The sequence below is a fragment of the Sorex araneus genome, chromosome 2, assembly GCF_027595985.1.
Source record: "Sorex araneus isolate mSorAra2 chromosome 2, mSorAra2.pri, whole genome shotgun sequence".
Classification (NCBI taxonomy): domain Eukaryota; kingdom Metazoa; phylum Chordata; class Mammalia; order Eulipotyphla; family Soricidae; genus Sorex; species Sorex araneus.
In genome coordinates, this window is record NC_073303.1 from 358533346 (window position 1) to 358558734 (window position 25389).

The following is a 25389-nucleotide window of genomic DNA, read 5'->3' on the forward strand; positions in this document are numbered from 1 at the left end:
ATGGAACAAACGCAGAATGTGCTTTCTGGGCTCGGGGACCGAGAGTGACAGCACCTCTGTCAGCTGCCCTCCACCCTCACAGAACCCTGTTCTCACGGGGGCAACGGGCCAGGCAGAAATAAGGCCACCCCTCACTGCCCTCCAAAGGATGACTGAGGAAAGGGATGAGCGTGGCTGCTGGGCATTTCAGAGGGGACTGACTGGCCACGAGTGTCCCCAGGCCCTTCCTTTCTCTCGCCTCATGCGATGGCAGCAGCAGCCACCTTGGGGTCATGAGGAAACCACAAGAGCAGATGTTTCCAGCCAGTGTCGGAGACTCGTGTCAGAGACCACTGCTCCGACAGCCAGGAGCCACCACCCCAACGCCAGTGCCCACCCAACCGCCCTAGGAGGTTTCTGAGACATCACACCCTCCCGGGCTTCGTCTACATGGGTCAGGCTCACGACGAAGCAGCCAGTGGCACGCTCAACCGGAATGCAGCACTTAGGAGAAGGAGGGCAAAGATGCGCCCCCACCTGCACTGTCCCCCTCCCCATCACACGCAGTGTCACCCTCACTCTCACCCGCACCTCACCCTTACGGTCACTAGCACCATCACCCTCACCACCAGGACAGTGCGGGAAGCCCGGCCTGGCATGTGGGGTCTGCGGAACAGGTCCCAGTTTGGACATGACCACGGGACACACTTCAAAACCCCGGACGATCACCTCTACGGTAAGAGGCCAAGTGACAGGTACAGCTGCCTGAACCATCACCTGCTATAAAGCATCCCCTCGCCAGTGAGCTGCTAGTGAGTCCTCCATGCGTGCATGGAGTCCTCACTTAGCCCAACTTCTGGGGACACCAAGGGACCCAACAAATGAAAGAAGTCCGTTGGCGAAGAAAGCATTTTTTTCAGTGGTGCTGATCCCTTTTTATAGGTTTACACTGGGTGGCGGACACAACCTGGCCATGCTCAGGGCTTACTCCTGGGTCAGTGCTCAGGGATCACTCCCAGCACTGCTCGGGGTTGGGGGGGGGACCCTATGTGGTACTGGGGATTAAGTACCCCATAGCTGCAGGCAGGACAAGCGCCTTACCTGCTGCACTGTCTCTCTGACTCTGAGAGGTTCACATTTTCAGCTAGCTAAAGACACTGTTTTAAAAGCCGTCACCATTTTTCAATGGTTTCGGAAATCTTAGGGACGAAGAGAGAACGTCCCGAATCCCAGTTCCAGACTTGGTTTGCACGTGCATGACAGTGTGTGTCCTGGAGCCCAGGGCCGTGGCTCGGTGGCAGAGCACACGCCTAGCATCTTCGAGGCTCAGAGTCCCAACCCCGGCCCCCAACCTGAGCCCCGGAACTCCAGCATCTAACCGCACCCCTGCCGGCCGACTAGGAGGCCCAAATTCCACCCTCGGACACCCAACCCTTCCGACCCTCACAGGCGCCCACTGAGGGCAAGGCCGACAGGACGGAGGCCGAGACGCTGCCCTAAGGCTGCCACTCCAGGAAACATGGGGCCCTGACAAGGAGCACAGTCCCCAGGCCCCTTCTGGGCCGAGTCAGTGAGGCCCCGAGTCTCATAACGGCTCCTTCCTGCACAGAGAAGCCATGAGCTCAGGAGGGAAGACCAGGCGGGCCCCTCCCCGTCTAGCTGCTGCGTTGGCCGGCGCTGTGGTGGGCAACCGAGTATTTCAAAGCATGGAGCAGTAGTCACAAAGGCAAGAGGCTGGTTTGCACCATGCTCGAACCCAAGAATCATCAACCTGAGTATGTATGTGTGTGCGTGCACACGCACTCGCACGTGTGTGTGTGTGTGTGTGTGTGTGTGTGTGTGTGTGTGTGTGTGTATCTAAGAGCTGAAAGCAGTTCTTGATCTTTAAAACCCTTACTAGACTTTCCTGATTTAGGACACTTTTTTTGTTTTGCTTTGGGGCCACACCCAGTGATGCTCAGAGGTTCCTGGTTCTGTGCTCAGGGGTCACTGCTGGTGGTGCTTGGAGGACCATATGAGATGCCGAGGATTGAACCTGGGTTGGCCGCATGCAAGGCAAGCGCCCCACCCACTGCAATATGACTCTGGTCCTTTTTTTTTTCTTCACATATAGGGGTGACTCTTGCCGTGTCTCTCCTGGCAGTGCTGGGGGACACCGGGGACAAACGTAGCAGTAGTAGGGGAGGTAGGGGTGAAGTCTCGAGGATCCCGGGATGAACTCAGAGCCTGGAAGATGCTGGGCATGTGCTCTAGTACTGAGCCACACCCCTGGCCTTCAGGACACACATTTTAACGCACGAGGAAACCAAGTCCAGTTGTGACAGAGGAAGACATCCTGTCGTGTCCACAGCCCAGGAAAAGGCCGGTCTCAGGAGTCCCAGTCTGGTGACGGGGCGGGAAGCTCGCAAAGCCAAGGCTGAGCACCAGCAAGCCTCAGTGGCCAGCCTCACGTAATCGGAAACGCAGACCCCAGCGACAGTCGGGGACAGCAACTGCTAAGCGGCTCGGAAAGGGGACAAGGGAGAGGAGAAAGGAGTCTCCACACTCTGCCCGAGGCTCCAGATACGAACAGAACAATTGGGCACACTTAGCACACTGAGCGTCTGAACAGCCCGTAACTCGGCCTCGAGCACTTCCGCTGAGAACGTTCTGGCCGGTGCAGGGGTGGGCAGGCTGCTCAGGGCTCACTGCACAGTCGGTGACGTTCCTGTCACAGAACAGCTGTCCCGCCTTTCTGTGACCGCTCCAGAGCAGAAGCCATCGGCCCTCCACCTGGCAGAGAGCTGCTTATGGCCTAGTGCGAGGCTGAGAGCCCACACGCAGCTCCAGGCAATTTCTGAAACAGACACATCTGCCTTTCTGGGGTTCCAGACAAAGGCCTGGAATAGGTTTTCCAAATTGTCTATTTTTGGGGGGAAAGCGTTACAAAATTATACACTGAGTTTACAGTTGTCATCATCAATTCTACTACTAAACCTCAGTTCACTGTCTCATCTCACTTGCTACTTCTTTATTTTATTTTATTTTTTTTCTTTTTGGGTCACACCCGGCACTGCACAGGGGTTACCTCCTGGCTTTGCACTCAGGAATTACTCCTGGTGGTGCTCAGGGGACCATATGGGATGCTGGGAATAGAACGGGGGTCGGCCGCGTGCAAGGCAAACGCCCTACCCGTTGTGCTATCGCTCCAGCCCCTCACTTGCTACTTCTTTAGACACTTGTGCAATGCTGAGACTTCATGTTTCTCTAAAATGAATCTTCCATGGTGCCTGAGACAGCTGAAGGAGTTCCTGGGGATTTTCCTTTCCTGTGTCATCACACTATACCCCCATTTATCTTCACCTGAGATGGCAGAAGAGATTTAAAAATTACTCTGGGGGGGCCAGAGAGATAGTACAGTGGGTGAGGTGCAGAGCCAGAAGATAGCCCCGAGCATCACTGGGTGCGGACCAAAAATAAAATTAAAATGAAAATTACTCTGACTTTAAAACAACTTCCAGCTTACTATGCAAAATGAATTCACCCTTTGTTAATCTTTATGATGAATAAACATTTGTGATACCTTTGAACAATCTTTTTCACTTTATTTCTCTGAGGTTGTTCATTAATCATTTTATGCTGACCATTGCTTTGTTCAGTCTACCTGCACTGTTAGAAGCTAGAGGAATTTGTAAGAGGAAATCATCATGGTCATTACTCGGGGTGAAATATATTCCATTATCCATTAGGAGACTCATTGCTTTCATTTCTAAACTATTATAAGAATGTTTTGTTTTCATTTTCTTTACATGTTGGGTAGCAGTATGAAGTATTAACGTTATCTTGGGGTAGGTTTGTGTGTAATTTTATAATGTATAAAATTACATAATATAATCTTATAGCACATTTAAAAAAATAACGTAGGAGTACTGATACTTCTTCAGCCATCAATTAAACATTTTAACATATTTAAGATACTTACAAAGTACTCTTATAGTCAGAAAAAAGATTGCTTTGATTTTAATAAAAAAATTATACTTCAAAGCTAAAACAAAACAAAAACACTTAGCTTCATTTACCAGAGACACGCAAGGTGAGAGACACATAAGCGGTGCTTTCTCTACACCGCGGGCTGCCAAGCACCGCTGAAGAAAACCAGAGCACAATTTCACGGACCAGTTTCAAATGAAAATGTTCCACGACAGGAGTGAGCCCCGAGCACAGAGCTGGGAGCAGGCCTGAGCATCCAGGTGCGGCTCCAAAAGGAAACAGTTTGCAAACCCCGCGAGACGCAGGTGGCGGAGCTGCTGAGCTGTGCTGGGCCCTAGCGTGAGCACAGGTGCGTGCCCAGAGTGGGCGGGAAGACGCACGCCAGCACGCCCACCTCCGGGGACTGCGGGGTGGCCCGGAGGGAGCCCCTGTGAGCCTCAGTCGGGTGGCGGGGTGGGGGGCCTGGCCAGTGGGAAGGAGGAGGGGCGCCAGTTGCGAAGTCAGGTGGGGACGGGACAGGCCTGTGGGGTGTTGAAGCAGGAGAGTGAACACGGGCTGACGAGGGGTGAGTGGGGGTGGGGGCTCACCCTAGAGGGGGGTGAGTGTGGGGGGCCCACCCTAGAGGGGGGTGTGTATGTGGGGCTCATCCTGGTGGGGGTAGGGGTGAGTGGGGGGTGAGGGAGGGGGTGAGTGTGTGGGGCTTACCCTAGGGAGCGGTGAGTGGGTGGGGTGCACAGCCTAGCGAGGTACGCCGTGGGTGTATATCCTTATCTGGGGGGGCTGTGGGGTCACCCCCTAATCTGGTGTGGGGCTCACCTAGTGTGGGGTGAGTGTGTGGGGCGCACGTCCTGATGTGGGGCGAGCTTGGGGCGCACGTCCTGATGTGGGGCGAGCTTGGGGCGCACGTCCCGGCATGGGCAGGGCCTTCGGTGCAGCACAGGGCCCAGGGAGCCCCGGGTCAAGCCCACGGCCACCTCCTGTCAGGAATCACGCCGGACCCCACCCGGGGCTTGAACCCAAACTGAGCAAACAGGCTGCAGACTAAGTGGCCGAGGGGGTCACGCGTGTGACATGTTTGTGTCCGGCCGGTAAGGCAGGTGTGGAGAGCGCGGCGGGACGAGACAGGGGTTGCCCTCAGCTGCAGCGAGGCGCGGGGGCCGTGTGCCAGAGAGCTGCTGCTGGGAAGCGGGGCTGTCTCCTCCCCCCACGTGGCCCACACAGCCCTTCCCGTCACGGGAGGACGATGGTCCCACAGTGCGGCCCCCAGGGGAGGCGGTGCGAGCCGCCCTGCTGGGCCCTGGCCCTGCTGCCCCGGAAGCCCTGGCCGGCCCGTGTCAGGCTGCGCTGTGCCCCGCAGGCGGCTCTGGGCTGGTCTGGAGCCGCTGGAAGGACAGAGCTTCCCTGCCCGCCAGGGGGTCATGGGGCTGGGCCGGCAGGGGGGCCAGGCGGCTGCTCTGCCTCGGGAAAGACCGAGAGCCTCCGCAGCACCCCCAGACCAACAGGTGATGTCGGGGTGCATCCCGCCCGACTGTGACCCGGACCACACTGAGACACTCCGGCTTCCTGGGCAGGAGCTTAGCGCTGGCCAGTCACTTGGTTCCAACCCATCAGAGGGACAGAGGGGAGGAGACAGCCCTGGCCGGACAGGGACTCAGCAGGAGCAGGCCAGGGTTAAGGGGCAGGCTAGAGCCATGCCAGCCCTCACAGCTGTGGGGTCCCCACCCCGGCTTCCCGAGGACTCACAGATGCTCGGTCAGCGCAAAATCTTTGGGTTAATCCTACCTCCGGGGGAGGGGCAGGAGTGGAGGAGGGGACAGGCTGGAGGAGGGGCAGGGCAGGGCAGGGCAGGGGCCGGGCAGGGGCACTGGAGGCCTTCTGCAGGGTCCCGAGACCCGGATACCGCCAGGTTGGGTTACTCCCGCCTCCGGGTCAGCAGGCACCGTCGTGACCTCCCTCCACAGAGGACAGGGGGGTCCTGGGCAGGGCTGAGGCCCCCGGCCGGCTCACCTCCATGATGGGGCTGGACGCCAGCACCTTCTCTTCGATGTTGGTGTCGCTGGCCGAGCCTCCCACCGTGGCGAAGTAGCGCATGGCGTACTTGGCCGACACGGTCTTGCCGGCCCCCGACTCGCCGCTGACGATGATGGACTGGTTCTTCTCGTCTCTGCAAGGCAACAGCGCCCGTCAGCGAGGGCGGGAGCCGCTGGCCGCCCTCCCCACCAACCCAGCTGAGTGGGCCAGATCCTCCACCAGGAACATGTCCCCCTCAGAGAGGGACACGTGAGGGACACCAGGAAGACAGCCTGCCCCCCCCCCCCCACAGGTCTCCACGGCGTCTCACAGGGGCCGGCGGTAAGACCCACACTCCTGACCCAAGGGTGGGGGGTGAAGCCCAACCATCACTCCCCAAAGTTCTCTGTTTGAGGGGGATGTGGGCAATGATCAGGGCTTACTCCTGGCTGAGTGCCCAAGAATACTCCTGGTGGATGGGCTGGAGCGACAATACAGCGGGGAGGGCGTTTGCTTTGCACGCGGCTGACCCAGGTTCAATCCCCGGCATCCCATATGGTCCCCCATGCACTGCCAGGAGTAACTCCTGAGTGCAGAGCCAGGAGTAAGCCCTGAGCATCGCTGGTGTTACACAAAAAGAAAAAAAAAAGAATACTCCTGATGGTGCTGGAGGGGGGGGCATATGGGATGCCTGGGATAGAACTTGGGTCAGTGCGTGCAAGGCAAATGCCCTACCCACTGTGCTATCTCTCTGGCCCCTCTCCAAAGCTCTCTGTAGACATAGCACCCTGACTTGTTCCTATTTACACACACATACACACACAGACCCACGCATGTAAACACACACATGTAGACACACAACCAAATATGTATCATACATGCCACACATGCATCGAGAGTCACGCAGGTACATGTGCATGCATATGAATGCACATTCACGTACATGTATGAGAGGACACACACGTACATGTATGAGAGGAGGTATGTCTCCTCTGAGATCTTTCAAACACTGGCAAGGCGACAGTCTCACCGTTGCTTCTTTTCTACGTTGGTCTCGTGCCACTTGGCTCCTAAACAAGCATTTACCCCAGGGACGGGGGTTTCAGGTGAACGGACACTGGCCTGTTTCTGCCTTTCCTGCAGAGCCTGGAGCGGGAGGGCAGTCAAGGGGTGGCGGGGCAGCGTCTCAGGTCTTGGGAGCAAGGGCATCTCGGCACAGAGGGTGGGGGTTGGAGGCGCGGACTGGGGAACTGAGGTCGGGGCCCACCATGACTGTCTGCAGCCCTGGTTCCCCCGTTCTAGCAGCTGTTCTGCCCTCGTGCTCGGTTCAGACCTACCACCTGACCAGCACAAGTATCTGCATCCGCCGGGCCTGCCCAGACTCAGCCTCCCTCCCCACGCCCCTGCAGGCCGGGGTACCAGCCCTCTCTCACAGATGCCAGCCAGACACCAGGCACTGCTCGTCTCTCCCCAGCCCTCTGGCCCCAGAGCAACTGTCCCCTGCCCCCGTGCCCCCACACCAGCAGCTCTGCACCTCCACTCTCGGCCACCCGTGGTCTGACCTGATGCCCACGTGCACGCATGGTGGCCCCGTCTCTCCCGTGTCCCCAGGGAGACCCTCACCTCCTCTGCGGCCCGGCCCACCAGGAGCAGCACCTCTCTTCCCCGCTTCAGGGAATGAGCAAACTCGGGGGGGCTGACGCTGCCCCAGCCACACGCTGCTTCCGTCCAACACTCCAGGTGCCCGCGGCTGCCCCCACTCCAGCCCTCTCCCCTCCTCTCCTCTCACAGTGCTCCCAGACTGGCACTGCCTCTGGCGCCTGTGCCTCAGCCCTTGGCAGTGCAATGGACCAACCAGCTCTTGGCTGCATGCTTGAATGGCCGATGGAACACTGACCATGTCCCCTGGGCTCAGGGGTCACGGGGGTCAGTCCTTCACTGTGTAAATACCAGACTCGGGCTATCACCGGGTCCCACGGGGCCAGACTCAACACGGGCATCTGCCTCTCCACACCGCTTTCTGCTGGTCGGGGCTGTGCCCTGCTATGACCCCTCCCCCTCTCGGGTGAGGGTCTCACGGGGAGAGTCTGCACATGCCCAGGCAGCCTCCGCAGCTAGAACACCACCTTCGCCAGGCCCTCCCTGACACGCCCGCCTCAGAGCACTCACTTCTACCCTCCCCAAGCCCTGCCCTGCTCGGACTGACTAGGTCCCCTAACAGACAACCTCCGGAGTTAGCACCCACACCCTGCCCAGCCGTCATGTGTAATGGACCGTCCAGGTGAGCCCGGGCCTGCTGCCTCCTCCAGGAGGGCTGGGCTGGGGGGATTTCCTGCACATGCTCTCATCCTGTGCTTATACACTGGGAGGGACTTGAGCCTCAGACAGGTTCAGCTCTACTTTCCTGATGGTGGAGAGACAGCAGGTGTGCCCTCCTCCCCCCCGCACACAGCTGGAGCAAGGGAGGGTGGGGCAGCAGGGAGAGGGGAAGGCAGTCTCGGGACACCTCATTAAGCCCCCCTCCGCCTCTCCACAGTGACAAGCCATCTGAGGTGCTCGGTGCGTCAGGAGAGTATATTCTGTTCTCTAATGGGCTCATCAATCTCCTCTCTCCGGCCTGTCTGCGTCGGTCTAGTCTCTAATTGTATTTGCAATGCCATCGTCCCCACAGAAATCACTGGGTGGAACACAACAAGCCTGTGTCGGAGCAAGCGGGGACCGAGAGTTTGTAGATGAAGAACTCCCGGGATACGGGGATGGAGGGCTGCTCGGCTCAGCACCACGGACAGAGCCGGGGGTCCAGGTGAGGAGGCGGCGGCTGGATGAGTTGAGGAAAGGTGGGAGTGGGCATCACAGGACACACAGTGGACTGGACACACACACAGCATCCCTGCAGAAGGCACTGGGACCTGCAGAGCGAGCAGCCGGGCCACAGGTGGGGGTGTGACAGGGGGAGGGGAGGACCGAGGGGCTGGGAAGCCGGGGTGCATCCCTTTGTCCACCTGAACCATCAGGCACAGCCCAAGGCACTGCTCAGATTCCTCCTCCAGCCCTTACCCGCCCCTGCCCTATCCCACCTCCTTCCTTGGGTCCTGCTCCAGTACTGGTCCGTCTGCACCCGTCTGCCCCCCATCTCCTCACTGCTGCTGCTTCCCAAACCCTCACCTGCTCCACCTAGGCCCTGCCCAGACCCCTGCCCACAGCAATGTGGCCCTGAGGGACCCGTGTGGCCTCCAAGGGCCTGTTCCCAGCAGAAGTGGGGACAAGGACGGGCAGCCTCCAGGGAGCGGGAGTTCCAGGACACTCAGAAGTGGGTGCTACGCCTTCTCCAGATGGAGCCACGGCGACACTGAGCTTCTACTAACACGGCTCCGGTATGTGGGACTGGGACATTTCCAAACCGTGTGGCCATGTAGGAATGGCTCCACCACCCCTGAGCGTCCATTATCCCAGAGGCACAGAAACCAATCTCAAAAGAAACGCAGCGGCTGCTGGCAGATATACTCCTGGACTCTGAATTAAGCTATAGCCCCGTGCAGCCCCAGGAGGGGAAGGGTTTCTGTCCCTTGGCCTTTCCCCCCTGGACAGCATGGTGACCGCCACCATTCAGAACCAATTGGACAGAGAGGTAGGAGTTTGCAGTAATGGGACGCGATGCATGGGGAATCTCGCAATGGGGGAGCAGAACCGGCCCTGCCTCCTGCCCAAATGAGACCCCGAGTGGTCACCCATGAACAGCTCCTCCGCTCCCGAACAGCCATGATCCCAGCGCCACAGAAACCAATCTCGGAATGCAGCGGCTGCTGGCAGAAATACCTCTGGACCTGATGCCAGAATTCCAAATCAGGGCAGCCGCTTTCACGACCGTGCAACATCCTATGCTCTTTGTTACCAACAACAGAAAACATACAATCTAATGATGCCATTCTGACAGGTCTGACTGTTGGGGGGAAAACTCCAAATAATGATAGTGAGTTTCCTGTCAAAAACTGAATGTAATCAAAGTAAGGAAAGAGTAAAGTGAAAATCATCTGCCACACAGGCAGAGGGGGAGCGGGAGGGGGGGTATGCTGGGGTTATTGGTGGTGGAACATGTGCACTGGTGAAGGGATGGGTGTTTGAGCATAGTATGACTGAGACTCGATCCTAAAAGCCCTGCAACTGTTCTCACGGTGACTCAATTAAAAAATAAAAATAAATAAATAAAAAAGAAGTGGGTGCTAGCCACAGTGGCCACTGAGGGCCCTGGCGGAGACTGTGCTGCCAACACCTCACTAGGCCTGAGAATCCCAGCAGGGCCTCAGAGAGGTGGAGCCCAGAGCATCGGGTTTTATTTTTACTCCTAATTCCACAGAATCTGATCCTTAGCTCTCCATCCCTCTGTGAGCACCACTGGGCCACCAACACAGCTGGGGAGGACTCCCACCCAGACGACGAAGAGATTCCCAGCTGTAGACTTACCAGTCTAATGAAACGTTTAGGCCCCGGTACAAAATAGGTCCAGGTACGCACGGACACTCACACACCTGCAACCTATTCCTGGTCAGTAGCTGCCAAAGACAATGCGACACTGGGCTGGGAACAACGGCGAGCTCTCAGCAGCTCCACGGAGCACCCCCATCGTGGGGTAATTAACCCCTCTTCCGGGCTGCAGACAACTGGAACCTTTAAACTCAGTTCCGGCTAGTTCCAGCTGGCGGAAATTTAAGCCATGCAGCCTGGTGAGCCAAGCTCACGTGGGCGCCACCCAGGCAGCAGAAGGGAAAGCGGCTGGCAGCAGGCGTCAGGGCACTCATGCCCGGAAGAGACCCCTGCCAGCCCCCACAGCTGGGAAACCAGGCTGCCCCAGCTCGGACTGCAGGGGCCTCAGCCTGGGGCCCCCAAACCCCCAGCAGTCCGCAGAATTCAGGGACTTGAGAATTAGCAGAATGGACAGTCCACCCGTGAAGTCAGGTGGGCTGAGAAGCACATCTTTAGCTTTCCTAAAATTCTAGCAACTAAATATTTCCTTCTGTCAAAAATGTCTGCACGAGCTGAGGAGAGAGTTCAAAGGGATGGGGCACAAGCCTGGCAGTCTCAGGGCCTGGAGTTTGATCCCCAGCCCCCCACAGCTCGGGAGGGAGGTGACCCAAACTTCAAGCAGGCCTGTACCAATGCGGGCCCCTGAGCACTGCTGGGGAAAGCACCCACCATGCTATGCATACGTGTACTCACACACATGTGACTGAAGCACAGAATTAGTAAAAGCTGTGCTTTTTACCACCTATTAGTTGCTGTACATACATTAAATATATGTGCTCAGACCTGATCTAAAACACTGGCTATTACAGGGCCAGAGAGATGGTATTAGAGGCAAGGAGTGTACCTTGCACACCACGGAGCCTGGTTTGATCTCTGGCACCACATGGCACCCCAAGCACCACCAGCAATCACTCCTGAGCACAGAGCCAGGAGTAGCCCCTGAGCAACAATGCGGTTATTAGATCTGCCACTGAGGCATTAATAAACAATGCCTTATATGGAGTAAACGTACAAATGCCTAAATGATCTTGATAACTTTCAATAGCATCTATCTTTGCAACTGCATAGATTATATTGGATGCACCTGAGTGTGTTAAGTAGTGGGGGGGAGGGGAGTGAAGAAACCCCAAATGTCTTCTGAGAAAATCTCTTTGGCCATGGGACCACCTCCTCCAGGGTCGGGGCGAGGTCTCTGGATGAGACTGTGCTCACATTCCCTCAGTGCTTCTGCGTTTCCCAAGGACCTACTGGAACAGCCATGAGCTGTGTTGGTGGAGGTGGGGCAGCTGCAGAAACCCCTGAGGTATGGGGGGGAGGGTTCTCCACAATGGACTATGTGGCAGCTCAGAGCATAAAACGAGTAAAGGGACATTCTAGCTGGGGATTTGTGGCAGACCAGCGGGCTACATTTCAGTGCCAGCCAAGATGGTCCCTGGGGAATGCTAAGACTTTCCCAGCAAGAGCCTGGGCCAGGCTGCTGCTGGCCTAGGTGCCTTGAGAGCTAGCAGAGTGGACAGTCCACCCGCCCATTCTAGCGGGAAGCATCACAATTTTCTCCCGTGGCTGTGAAATCACGTTATATGATTTGAGACCCGGGTCTGGGGCTGAATGTGCCCTGGTTATCTTGGGGGACTTGCTCAGGAGGCCAGGGGCGGCTGTGAGAGAGTTGCAGACACACCCCTCCTGTCTCCACGAGGCTCCCACTCTTCTGCACCCTGGGACGCATGCCAGGTAAGCTTGCCCCACGCCTTTCCACCCTCGGAGCCCTCCACCTCCTGGCCCTGCTATCCAGCTTCCCTGCCTTCAAGCCACTGAGCCTGAGACTCGGGACAGGGCAAGGCTGAGAGAGATGACCTGAGCTGAGTCAGCGGGTACCAAGGTCAAGCAGGCACGTGGGGCCTGAGGTCCTGGACAGGCACTGCCTGAACGAGCGGCTGCCAGCAGGACACGAGGACTCAGGTTCTGACGGTGGCTCAGGAAAAGGTGCTGCTCCTGGCACTCACGTGTGCCGCTGGTTAATAAGTTGCCCGCGTGATCGTGTAGCACAATGATTACGAATCTCATTAGCCATGTGAGACCAATTCTGCTGCAGGCTTTATTCAGTCACAAAAATAAATGTGCAGTTGCAGTGTTTTGCCTACACAGCTTTAAAAAAATCAGAATACCACTGGCAGGCATAAGTCCGCTGCCCGAGAACAGCAGACAGCCCACTGCCCTGGGAATCCAGCTCCGCACCCAGAGACCGAGGCCACGAGCCCAGGGGTCCCGAGGCAGGGAGAGGAAGGGGAAAAAGCAGGTGTGGGTCTGACTGCAAGGTGTTGGTTAGGCTGTAAAGTTTTTAAGATGTGATATGAAAACCATGGAAACAAAGAAAAAAGCAAATATCTGCAATCTGGTTTTTTGGTTCTCCATAAGAATGAACCAGAGGCTCACCCAGACTAAGAAATGGGGAGTGGGGCTGAGAGGTAGAGAGTACAGTGCACGCAGAGATTGTACACTGCACGTTGGCGTTGCAGCCGGGTTCGATCCCCAGCAGCCCATATGGTCCTCCAAGTCTGCCAAGAGTGATCCCTGAGTGCAGAACCAAAGTAAGCCCTGAGCATCACCAGGTGTGGCCCCAAAGCAAAGCAAAAAGGAGAAAGTGGGGACTAAGGTCCCACGGATACTGGATGGGGACTGATGGGGTTAGAGTCCTGTCACGGTTCCCTCAGGAGAAAGCTGTACCGCAGGCCTGTTCTGACAGCAGGGCCGGAGGGGAAGCCAACAGGGACCCGCCGCAGATGTGGGCATCTGCCTGGGTTCTTCAAGAACGACAGTGACTGGGACAGGTGGGGCTGGCCTACCTACTCTCCCCTGGGCCTCACACAGCCTGGAGCACAGGAGGGAAGGAGGGAAGGAGGGAAGTGGGGGCAGAGAGCGAGAGACGCCAAGCCAAGGAGTGAGGAACGCTCAGCCACCACCTCCAGAAGGAGTTCTAGATTCTTCTCTACTTCCTGGGCTTTCAGTCCCATCCCTCTCCCCATCCTGTCCCCCCATATGCATGTGCACACACACAAAGACATAAACAGACACAGAGACAAGACACATGTACATACCTAGACATGCATGTGCACACACACAAAGACATAAACAGACACAGAGACAAGACACATGTACACACCTAGACATGCAGACGCAGACACACACCCTGGAGGACACGCAACTGGAAATGGGCAGAGTGGGACCCAGGCAAGGGCCATCCCCACACAGGGGGCCCAGCGGCAGGTCTGGAGTGGATACCAGCGGACCCCCAGGGACACCGTGTGCAGGGCATGCGCAGAGGCAGGCACTGTCTGAGCACAGAGCGTGGCCGGCGGGCACTGGGAGTCGGGGCTTCAGCACCAAGGTGAAGGGCAGAGGAGTCAGCCCGGCCCCTTGAGCCCCTCAATCCACCCAGGTAGAGCCACTGCCGGTAACCCCAAAGTCAGTCTGCTCGACTCTCCCCACACGGAGGCAGCCTCCCGGTGAACTGCACCGATGTCCAGTCCTCGGCTGCCTTTCACAGAATTCTCTCTACCTCACCCTCCCTCGGCCTCGCTGGCGAATCCCACGTACACCTACATCCAGCCCACATTGCAGGTCTTTTTACTTTTCTAGGAAACCTGAAAGTCCAGCTGGAATTAGGTGCCCCGTTTTCTTTTCTACTAAAAGGAAGCAGCAGGAGGGCTGACTGGAAGCCCCTGGGAACAAGAGTCCCCCTGCCTGTCGGGTCCTGCCTCCTTTCCTTCTGCCACCCCCAGGCCCTCAACTCAGTGCTCCTTCAGCCGTGCATGGGACAGCTGTGTGCAGCCACTGCTGCAGAGGGCACCTGTGCTCTGCGGATGCCGCCAACCCCCAAACACAGCTCAGACTTACTACGACGGGCTGCCAAAGACCCAATAACGAAAAACCAATCCATCATTCATTAGGATGCTGAGGAGGACTTGCTCAGAAACATCTCACCCAGAACGGAGACTGAGGGCTCCCCCGTCCCTTGTCCCCGCCTACAGAACTACACCGCCGCCTTCTCTTCACTGAGCTTGCCAAGGCGTCTCCCCTACCTGCACCCGCTGCTAGAGGTGCTAAGACAGCACGTGAGATCATTTCCGTGCATGAACAGACAATACTGCTGTGGAACCCTGAGCCTTAAAGAGAGCAGCCGCAGGCAAGGCACCCCTACTCTGCTGAAGGATTCACAGACTTCTTCAATTCCTGGAACTGGGCGAGAGAGAACCGAGATCTTAGTTCTCACCATTTCTAGTGATTCTTCCACACCCGTTCTCTCTCAAATCCTTTAAAATGGGGCCCAGGGCCAGAGAGATAGTAGAGTGGGTACAGTGGGTAGGGTGCCACTTGCCTTGCACGCGGCAGAGCTGGGTTCAACCCTCGGCACACACAGGGTGGTCCACAGAGCCTGCCAGGAGTGATCCCTGAGCAACACCAAGTGTGGCCCCCCCAAAATTTTTTTAATAAAAAAAAAATATAACCGAGCCCACAGAAAAGTGGCTGAGAGTGAAGAATCAGATATGGGATGCAGGGAACGGGCAGTCATCCAAATGCACACTAGCCCGTAGGACTCCATCCCACTCCACTATCATAGCCAACGCTTCAGTTTACTCTTCCACTGACAGCGTGAGGTAACTGAAGTGTCCCCTTACAGGCACAGGAGACCAACAGAGGCCTGTGTGGTCAAGGCAAACCCCACACTGCCTAGGAGAGTCCCGTCCACTCCATGTCCCCCGGCGTCAAAACCAGAGGAGGGCATAGTGCCAGGGATGTGGGCAGGGTCTCTCACGGAGGACCCTTTGACCATGGCAGCTGAGAAACCAAGGGAAGGACAAAGAGAAGCTGAGGTGGCCCCAACAGGCATGTCTTCAAGCCCTAGGGCCTACACCCAGGGCAGCGTGTGGAAAGCTGTCCTGAGCGGAGGTCTAGAAGCCCTGTCCTAGAAGAGAGGGCCGCATAATGCCCTCACCCAAGTGACCATGTGTGTTTCAGGAGTCGTGTCAGGGGCTCTCCATGGAGGGAGCAACAGGAATCAGACTGTAGGAAGGACAAGTGCACATGAAAGGGAGGGAAGACCTGCACTGGGCTGTGAGCCAGAGATGCTCACGAGGAAGAGGACGATCAGAGACCCCGCGGGGACGGAGAACCAGGCAGCAGGAGTGTAGATGACTCACTGAAGACCCACTGACAACCTGCTGAAGACCCGCTCATGACTCACTGAAGACCCTCTAAAGACTTGATGAAGACCCACTGAAGACCCACTGAAGATCCACTGAAGACCCACTGAAGATCCACTGAAGACTTGATGAAGACTCACTGAAGATCCACTGAAGACCCACAGAAGACCCACAGAAGATCCACTGAAGACCCACTGAAGATCCACTGAAGAGCCACTGAAGATCCACTGATGGCCCACTAAAGGCCCACTGAAGATCCACTGAAGACCCACTGATGATCAACTGAAGGCCCACTGAAGATCCACTGAAGACCCACTGAAGACCCACTGATGATCCACTGAAGACCCACTGAAAACCCACTGAAGATCCACTGAAGGCCCACTGAAGGCCCACTGAAGGCCACATTGCACAGGTCCAGTTGGTGCACACGCCCATGCCATGTGTCCCTGGTAGCCCCCGCCAACCCCCACTGAGGGCAAAGCTATTCCGAGCCAGCCTTGGTCCCCAGCACAGCAGTGTCTGGGGGTGAGGACTCCCCACGCATTTTCCCTTGCCACACCAACTAGGAGGCACCTTCAAAGAGAGACATTCACAGCGCTTAAGTCCAAGTGCTCTCAGCACCTGCTCATCCGAAGACAGTCCATCCCCCTTTCAGCTGATGGGCAGATTTCTGGAGGTGGGCCAGGGATTGTGAGGCTTTGCCCTCCCTAGTCTGGGCATAAGGGAAGCAAATTCATTCCCATCTCTTTCAGCTGCGGGCGTCCCACCTCTGCAGCTCAGGCTAGGACGGTGGCCGCTGAGAGCTCTTTGAAGTCTCCAACCGTGTTCCTCAAGGACACCAGGTGCTTTCTCCCTCGCTCTCTGTGGGGCTCTGCTCTGGACAAAGAGCTGAGGGGCTCTGGGGGAGTCCCTGGGTTACACAGGTGGCTTCTACCCTGCCTGCCACCAGCACCGCTGACACCGACTCCAGGACCCTGCGGGCTGGGGAGGTGTGACACGAGCAGTTTGAAACCTTCCAGAGTCTCGGTGCAGCTGGAGCAGGCTGAGCCGAGTCAGCGTGGGGGGCGCCTCACCACGGGGCAAGCAGGCTCCCGATCCCACCACCTCCCCGCTCCCAGGCCCACTCGCAGCCCTCGCTTGGACTTCGGTGTCAGAGCGCCTGTTCCGCATGTCCAGGTGTGTTGGTATGATGGTGAACAACAAACCCCCTTCTCGAGAAGAAACCCATGCCCTCGAGGCAGGCTGGCATCCCCGAGGAGCATCTACAAAGCCAGTTGCAAACACAAATGTAGTTTTGAAAAAGGTCCAAGAGAAACCCATGGGTGACATCAAAACGGCCCTTACACTGCTCACCTGGCCCCCAATGGCTGTAGGGCTTCCTGGTGGTCTTGAACTAAAGTCCAAGTCCGCTTTTTTTTTTAATTGTAAACGCCACATCTGGAGGTGTTCAGAAGATGCTTCCTGCGGTGCCCGAAGGAGCCAGCGGTTCCAGGGAGCTGAGCTGGGCCTCACATGTGTATGGGGCACGTACACTTGCCCTCCGATCTAGCTCTGAATTCTCCTTCCGGACAGTGGGGGATGCCCACTCAGGGTCTCAGGGAGCCTCCCGCAGTACCGTCACGGCTGCCATCCCACACCCTCCCCAGGCCTTTTTAGTGGCCAACTCCTTTCAACGAACCAGCTTATGCCCCGGACCTTGTCTTTTACCCCTGCTAGCAAGAGGCGGGTCCCGGTGCCAGGGGAGGCTCTGTCAACTCAAACCTGCCCCAGGTCACACAGCGGGGACATGCTGAGAACGCTGGGTGGCCCAGGTCACACCCTGGGCCCTGCCCTGGGAAACCTCACCCCTAATTACCAACCCCCGCCCCCATATCTGTACACATGACAGGACGTGATTCCGCCTCCGTCTGCCAGGACGTCAGCGTGGAGACAGGCTGTTCGAACAGAAGGGGAGAGGGTGGCTAACACGGCGTGAAAGGCATCAGCGCCCTGGCCGGCGGCACAGTCGTCTCCTCCTGCTCGGCTTCGCGGCGTATTAGCGTTTCTCACTGCAAAGCGTTTCAGACACCTCAGGAAGGAGATCTCAGCCCCGTGTCACCACCACCGAGTTCCCAGGGGAGCCCGTGGGGAGGGCGACTCTGACTGCTGGAAAGCTCCGGGGGCCACGCCGCCCACACGCTGCTCCCCAGCTGGCCCGGGGTGTGCCGGGCGCACCCTCTGAACAGTGTCCCTTTCACAGCGTCCAGCGAGGGGCAGGCCCAGGCAGCCTCCTGTGTCCCTGGAGGCAGGGAAGCGGGCAGGGAGCCAGAGGTCTGGGGCACCCGCCCCTCCGCCGTGGGACTCCAGGTTGCAGCTGCGGCTCCTTGCGTCCGTCTCCTGACTGGCGGCCGAGGGGAGGCTGTCCAGCCACCCAGGGAGGCTGTGTGGGTCAGCACTCCCGCTGACACAGCTGGGCCAGCACAGCCACTGGGAAACCCAGGCTTCCCTCGGAGCCCCTGGCCGAGATCACGGGCAGTCCGAGCACAGCAGGAGCCCGTCCTGCACCCCCTGCAGCCCAGTCACGCAGGCGCAGCTGCAGAGTTAGTAGCCACGGAGACAGAGCTCGCACCCTGGGCCCTTGAGGAGGGCGGGCGGGGGCCGGATTTCAAAGGTACAAGAGGGCACTTCTGGGAGCGCATGCGCCTTCTCACCCTGGACACTCGCTTCCCAGCGGCGCCCCCAGAGGGCCTTCCGATTCTCCACACTCTTCATGCTTGTGGGGACCCCAACCAAGCACACCCCCCCTCTGGAGACCCCCCCTGGGTGATGTGCGTCAGAGCCCCCTCAGCTGCAGCCGCAGACCCCGAGTCTCCCCCATCACTCGCACCAGTGAGGGTGGTGCCAGCGCCCACCCACCCTGGCTCTGCGCTGCAGGACGACCCCCCACGGCTCCCCGGGACCCTGGGGGAGCAGCTCTCCCCAGCAGAGCCAGATGGGATATGTGTGTGCTCCGTGACCGTGGCGACCTGAGCAAAGAAACGCGCTTGGCAGCATCTCTCACCCCCAGCGAAAGGACACAAAGCCACGGCGCGGGGAGGCGGCCCAGCGAGACGGCGGCCCCCGCCAGCCCGGTGCAAACGCTGCGAGGCCTACGGGCGATGCTGAGTCTCTGCACATACATGGGAAGGGCCATGGCGAACCCGCTGGCTCTCGTGACACCCCGGGCCAGGGTCCATGGCAGCCCCGAGGGAGGGAGCATGGGGAATGCGGGGGCCAGGGGGGGCAAACAGGCGGGGTGCCCCCGTGGGGAGTGTCTGGGCAGAGCTGCAAGCGTCATTGCTCTGTGCCAAGTCTTACAGATGATCTTGGAGAACTGTTTTGTGTCTAAATAACGCTGGGTGAACTGAGTCAGAGTCTCGAAAGGCTTAAGTCATTCACTGGATTCCTGGAACCCGCTGCTTCCTCCAGCTGTTTAAGGCTCACATTAAGGCCGACGGTGCCAGGCTGTGCCTATCTGATCCACATCATTCATTCCACCATGGGTGAGTCAACATGGGTGATGTCTTCCAGCTTTCCAAGTTGCCAGGGAGGAAGGCCTGGGCTAGAAGCACAGGCCCGCCTCTTCCCTGCACCTGCACCACCCAGATTCTGCTGGGGCATCTGATGCGGGGCTCGGAGCTCATAACAGAGACCTCAACTGCTGACAACAGAAGCGATTCAGAAATAGCGCTCCCCTGGGGCCAAGTGAGCCGGCCCCGTACTGCTCGTGTGAGTTTGTGAGCTAAAAGCTGCCTGGGAATTTCAGCAAAATTCTTTGGCCCCCACCCCGGGACTCAGCAGGGAAAATGAACACAAACCTTTAAAACCTTCAATAAAACTCTCAGGGAAGCGATTCCTGGTCCAACTTTCACAAGCAAACCTCTTTGGAGTCCAAACGCGTGACCCGAAGCAAAACCCTAGTGCCAGTACCCTGGACTCCTACAGGCCACCCCCCAGAGGGGCAGGAATGAGGCCCAGGAAAGTGAAATGACCCGAGGGCGGAACAACCAGGGGCTAAAAACTTCAGGCGTGGACCAACAGAGGCAGCAATGAATGAGTCTGTGAGCTTTAGGGAGCTTGAGGGACAGGCAGCCAGTAGTGGGTGAAGCCAGGGGCTAGGAGGTTCCCACACCTATCACGGAAGCTTAAAAAGTCTTTAATGATGAAGGCAAGAGAAAGGAAAAGAAGCCTTTGGTGAAACACTGCAATCGCGAAGAGAGGACTGGGGTGAAACCCAACCAAGGATCAATCCCCCTGAAGTGGGGTCGCCCACCTTGGTTTCGGGCTGACAGGAACACTCCCCTGGGTAGGACGGGGGGGCCCTCTACTGAATGTAGGACACTCACATTCAGTCCTGCTCTCTCTCTCTCTCTCTCTCTCACACACACACACACACACACACACACACACACACACACACACACACGCACACATCCACATGCGCACACACCCTCGAGCCCAATTCTACGTGATTCCACACGACACGGACCCATCTTTCAGAACGAGAACAAGAACAAGAAAGGAGTCCCACGCTAAGTGTCTCAGCAGGAACTCACTTCCAGATCACACACGGCCACCAGGTTCGCCTCTCGCCTGACACTTCCAGCTCTGCCCAGACACTCATCCCCCCCAACCCAGCCAGGTGTTACGGAGTCTTGGTCACTCTTAGGGCGAATCTCTCAGTTGAGAGCCCTGAAACTAACAGACGGGGGATGTCAGATGAATCCACTGCCCTGGTGGGGAGGAAGGAGGGTCAGAGTGGGGGAGGGGCTGGTGACCCAGAGGGAGCAATGTGTAGAGAGCCTTCAGCAGGTACCCAGAACAGAGGGAGGCCGGGGGCACTGTGCAGAGACCGAGCGCAGGGCCCGCCTATCTCCAGGACACTCCTCAATTCCAGCATCTCCGCCAGAAGGCGGGAGCTCCTCTGAGCCCCCCGACAACCGTGAAGAAATCGGGGGCCAAGGTCACTCTTACCTGGCCATCTGCTTATAGGCCTCTTCCGCCACGGCGAAGATGTGGGGGTCCATATCCCCCATGTTCTGGCCGCTGTACGCGTAGATGACATCTTGTCCGTAGATTGGCAACTGTTCATAAGGATTGATGGCAACAAGCACGATACCTGCGGGAAGGCGAGGCCGTCAGGCAGAGCAGCGCACACCGGCCTCTGTCTTAGCTCAGGCACTACTTCCACAGGTGCTCAGGAGCTGCTCCCCGTTCAGTGCTCCAGAGCTGCTCATGGCAAAGCTCAGGGACCTTCAGGACTCTTACCCAGGCCTCCCGCAGACAAAGCGTGGCTCTGCCGTGGGAGTGCCCTCTCTGATCTGGCCATCAATTTGTTAAGGTTGTATCAAATCTCAAGATAGAGAGCGAGAGGATGAGTCTGAGCCAACACTCAACAAAACCAAACGGTTATGTTAGTGTGACACCAGAGCGGGGCCCTGGCGGAGAATAGCAGGGCAGGGTTGGGAACCAGAACCCAGGACGCTGGAGCCCGAGGTGGAGTGCAGCCCCGGGCAGACCTTCGAGAGGATTTCCGCTGAAGGAAGGGCTATATTTATATTTTTATTTATGTTCAACTAAACCCATGTATATACTTATGCTTAACTAAATCTGTTTACATTTATATTTTACCAACCCCTTCAGCTATGGAAAAGTCTAATCCAACCAAAGAATGTTTACCGTTCTCCTGATATTTCTTGGTTCTAATCAATAAATACTGCAAGCTGAGGCCAACTGGGGCTCTCGGTCCTGGAGGCTGCGAGCCCCGTGACCCCCGGCTTTTTACTCTTTTCTGTCGCTTTCCTTAATCCTCACAGTGCCCCTGCTTCGGGCCTGTTCACCGGGCTGGTCCCTGGCGGGGCGGATGTCCAAATATTCTAGAGCAGTGTTAAAGCAGTGTCCCTCAAGTCAGCCAGATGGCCCCCGATGGCCCCAGGATCGTCCAAGGGGGCCACAGGTGAAAACTGCAATAAGTGGGGAGGGGGGCAGTGGAGGAGACTGGGGGGCCAACCAGTGGGACTTGGGGGGGGCGGGGGACACAGGAAACAAGGTCAGAAGAGGTCAGAGTTGGGGAAAGGCTGAGAACGGAATGAATGTGAACGCAAACACACACACACACACACACACACACACACACACACACCAAGCTGGACTCAACAGAGCAGTGTGAAGCCCAGCGGGATTGGAGATGCCAGGCCGGGGCGCCATGGGAGACATCACCTTGCACGCTTCAGACCCGGGGCTCAAACCCCGACACTGTGGGAAGTTGTTTACCGTTTTCCTGGTATCAGACCCTGAACTCCCCTGTTGCCCTAATGGGCTGGGCTCTTGTGGAAGAGAGAGCAAGCCTGTGAATTCTGGCCTTAGCAGCTGGCCAGCACGGTGGGAGGCCAGCGGGGCATCCCCAAGGAAGCCCTGCAGATGCTCCCTTGAAGGAAAAGTGTCTTTGACAGCCAAGCGGGAGCCACTCAATCCTCTCTCCGCGAAAGGGAGTAGAGTCTGTTTCATCTTATACAAAACTTCTGCTCTCGATGGAGGCCCTGGTGGCTTTATTCCTCCGGGCAGAGGCTGTCTGGGGATTGCCCTCTCCAGCTGGACGCTGGCATGCTAAATCGGCAGGTCTGGCCGAAACGCTCACCTCCGCTGAGCTCTCCGGGAGAGGCTTCCAAACCCGAGATGAGCATCGAAAGCTTCTGACCGCATGGGCCCTTCCCCCCGCCCAGAGCTGCCTGCGTAATCCCAGACGAGACCCGCAATCTGAAGAAACTCAGCAAAAATTGCAATGTGGGCAATTAAGATGAAAAAAATTTAAAGCAAAAGAGTGAATTTCAGGAATTCATGTTTAAATCACTGCCTATGAATACAACAGATTCACTTTGGGGTGTGGGGGCACCTCCCGAGCAGTAATCAGGAGGCCCGAAGATGCCATCAGTGATTCTCAGCCAACCAGAGGCCCGAGTGCCTGGTGTGGCTCGGGCTCGGTGGTCCAGGGGATTCCCCTGGCATCTGGGCAGGGCTGGTACCCCCAGGGCTATACCCAACAATGCTTGAGGACACGAAGTGCTGGAACCGAACTCAGGTTGGAGACACGGCAGACATTCACCCTAACTGCCATAATATCTCCCGGTCCCGAATTCAAAGATACTCATCCAGCACCAGCTTGGCGGGGCGGGGAATGGGAGGGCTGGCAGGAAAGGCAGCTGTTTCTCAAGCAGGAAATAGAGCAGGGGTGTGTTCACAGGAGTGTCTGGGTGGGGACTCAGCCACCAGGGCAAGGGCCCCCAGGAAAGGCCAACTCCTACCACTGCAAGGCCATGCCCGAGTCTGGGGCATGGCCCCCTCAGCCCCGGGAGCTGTGAGCGCCCCCACCAGGCCACAGGGTGGGCCAGAGCTGCCTAACAAAGCCACACTCACTGACGGCAAACCTGTCCAGGGTCTGCTGAGCCACGAAAGTGAACTGAGCCTACAGACAGAAGCAGCTTCAAGCATGTGCAGCCGGAACGTGCCCCCCACCCCGACCCCCACTTACCGCAGTACGTGTAGATGTGGTTCGACTCCAGGAACCGGACCTTCAAATTATGCAGAACTGCCGGCTCGTGCAGATAGCTCAGGGCAGTGAGGTCGTTCTCACCCACCAAGATATCTGGGTTCCGCAAGAAGGGCAGCTGGTTGCTCTGGACATCGATGGGGATTTCCTGAACCTGAAGAAAAGTGGACGTCACACGCAACGGCAGTTACAAACCGGCAGTCAACATCCAGTCTCGTTGGCTTGGGTCACGGTCCTCACTTGTCCGTAAGTGATGAAAACCACGTTTCAAAGAAAGGAAAACAGAACGAAACACACATCCAGTTTGAAGAGCCCAACCCAAGCAGAAAGTGTGCTGCTGGAGAGATAGTCCATGGGGCACGTGCTTGCCTTGCTATACCGCTGAGCCTGGGCACCACAAACGGGGGCCACGCACGGCCAGGGCCACCCCTGAGCACAGAGCCAGGAACAGCTCCTGCAGTCACCTGCTGTGGCCCAACGGTCCCCCACCAAATGACAGATGAGCCACTAACCACATCCCCGTGGCCCTCGAGTGTGGGGTCGCAGTCTGATTTAGTGCATACTTCTCTACATCAGTGTGGGCAGCGTCAGTGGGTCTCTGCTTCCAGGGGCATCAGTGGGGCTCTACCTACCCCCCTGCCAGGAACCTCCTTCGGTTGGCCCCACTTAGTGTGGGTGATTCCCCACTCACTTTCCCGTCCACCAACACACGCTTGCTTTATTTGGATGATTTCAGAACTGATGAACTACTCTGCATAAGAGTCTTCAAGCTGCCCATACATCCCCGACAGGCTACCTCTATGTAAGCTATTCTGGGGAAAGCATTTTACCTTGACCTGGCTACAATAGGAGACTGGAGGATGAGTGTGAGTGTGTGTGTGTGTGTGTGTGTTCAAGAAATATAATTATACATCTCCAGGGAAAATCTCAAATGCAAGGTGTTATCTTCTGTTCTTAACACAGCGCTGAGACTATGCAACTACTCAAAAATGCTTATTGGCAGGATTCATTTATAATTCTGCCTACTCTTCGACTCACACGCATCAGCTTAATTAATAAGATGATGGTGGTAGTGTTTAACATTTAAGCAAGAAACATGGCGGCTCTCTTTCCACATTTAACCTGCATTATTTCTTGCAGATTTCTTAATTATCTGAGAGCTACTAAAAATTTTCCAAACACAGCTCATGTTTTAGGAGCTCGGGGGAGGGGCCTGGGAGTCTCAATTTCCTAAAAGAAGTTGCCCAAGTAGTTTGATAATAATAAGTATGGATCCTATTTTGAGAACACTATTTGATACAAATCTTTCAGGATATTTTATGGACAAAGCCTCAATTTGCTGAGATATTAGTTTTTAAGAGAATATAAATATCAGTGCCCTCTCCTGTTCCAATTTTCTTTTATTCTTTTTAAAATTTATCTTTACTGTCATCTAGGTAATATAGTTACAAATAGTGCTAACACCGGGGTTGGAGAGAGAGCACAGGGGGTAAGGTGCCTGCATTGCAGTTGACCCTGCTTCAACCTCCAGCATCACAATATGGTCCTCTGAGCACCATCAGGAGTGAACCCTGAGGCACGGAGCCAGGAGTAAGCTCTGAGCACCACTGGCTGTAACCCCAAATCCCAGGATTAAAATAAACAAATAAAATAATAGTGTTAGCATTTAGATGTAGAGTTACAACATCCACCACTACTAGTACCCAAGACCCTTTACCACCTGTTCTTAGGTCACCTCTAGTCCAAATCCTCCTCCCCCCACCCCGACCCCCTCATCCCATTGTTTGGTATTTTTCAGACAAAGGCGAAGGGATTGTCATCACACTATCCCTATTTTCAAGGGGCTTGTGCTACCAGATCTGAAGGTATGTAACAAATGGCCTCAATGAAAGCATGACAGTTGTGAATCTAACACGGGAAGACAGGGCGGAGAGATGGGCAGTGGGCTGGGCGCAGGCTCCACACGCAGGAAGCCCACGTTCAAGCCCCGACACCTCACGGTGCCCCAGCACGACTGCAGGAGCAACCCAAAGGGACCTGCCAGGGTAGCCCCGAGCACCACTAGGTATGACCCCCCACCAAAAAAAAAAAAACAAATAAATAACAACAAAAATCTAGGAAGACTATCGGCAGGGAATGGTAGCT

The 25389-nt window shown here is 56.7% G+C and overlaps 1 protein-coding gene across 2 annotated transcripts in view; it reads right to left on the reverse strand.

Annotated features, from left to right (window-relative positions):
• Positions 1-25389, reverse strand: part of MYO5B (myosin VB) — a 187438-nt gene that overhangs the window by 73137 nt on the left and 88912 nt on the right. For both annotated transcript variants that reach the window (XM_055126082.1, XM_055126081.1), the window contains exons 3-5: positions 23227-23398; positions 20673-20817; positions 5956-6112 (exon numbers count right to left, since the gene is read on the reverse strand). In XM_055126082.1, the coding sequence (XP_054982057.1) occupies positions 5956-6112; positions 20673-20817; positions 23227-23398 (474 nt within the window). The remainder of the gene's footprint in view (positions 1-5955; positions 6113-20672; positions 20818-23226; positions 23399-25389) is intronic.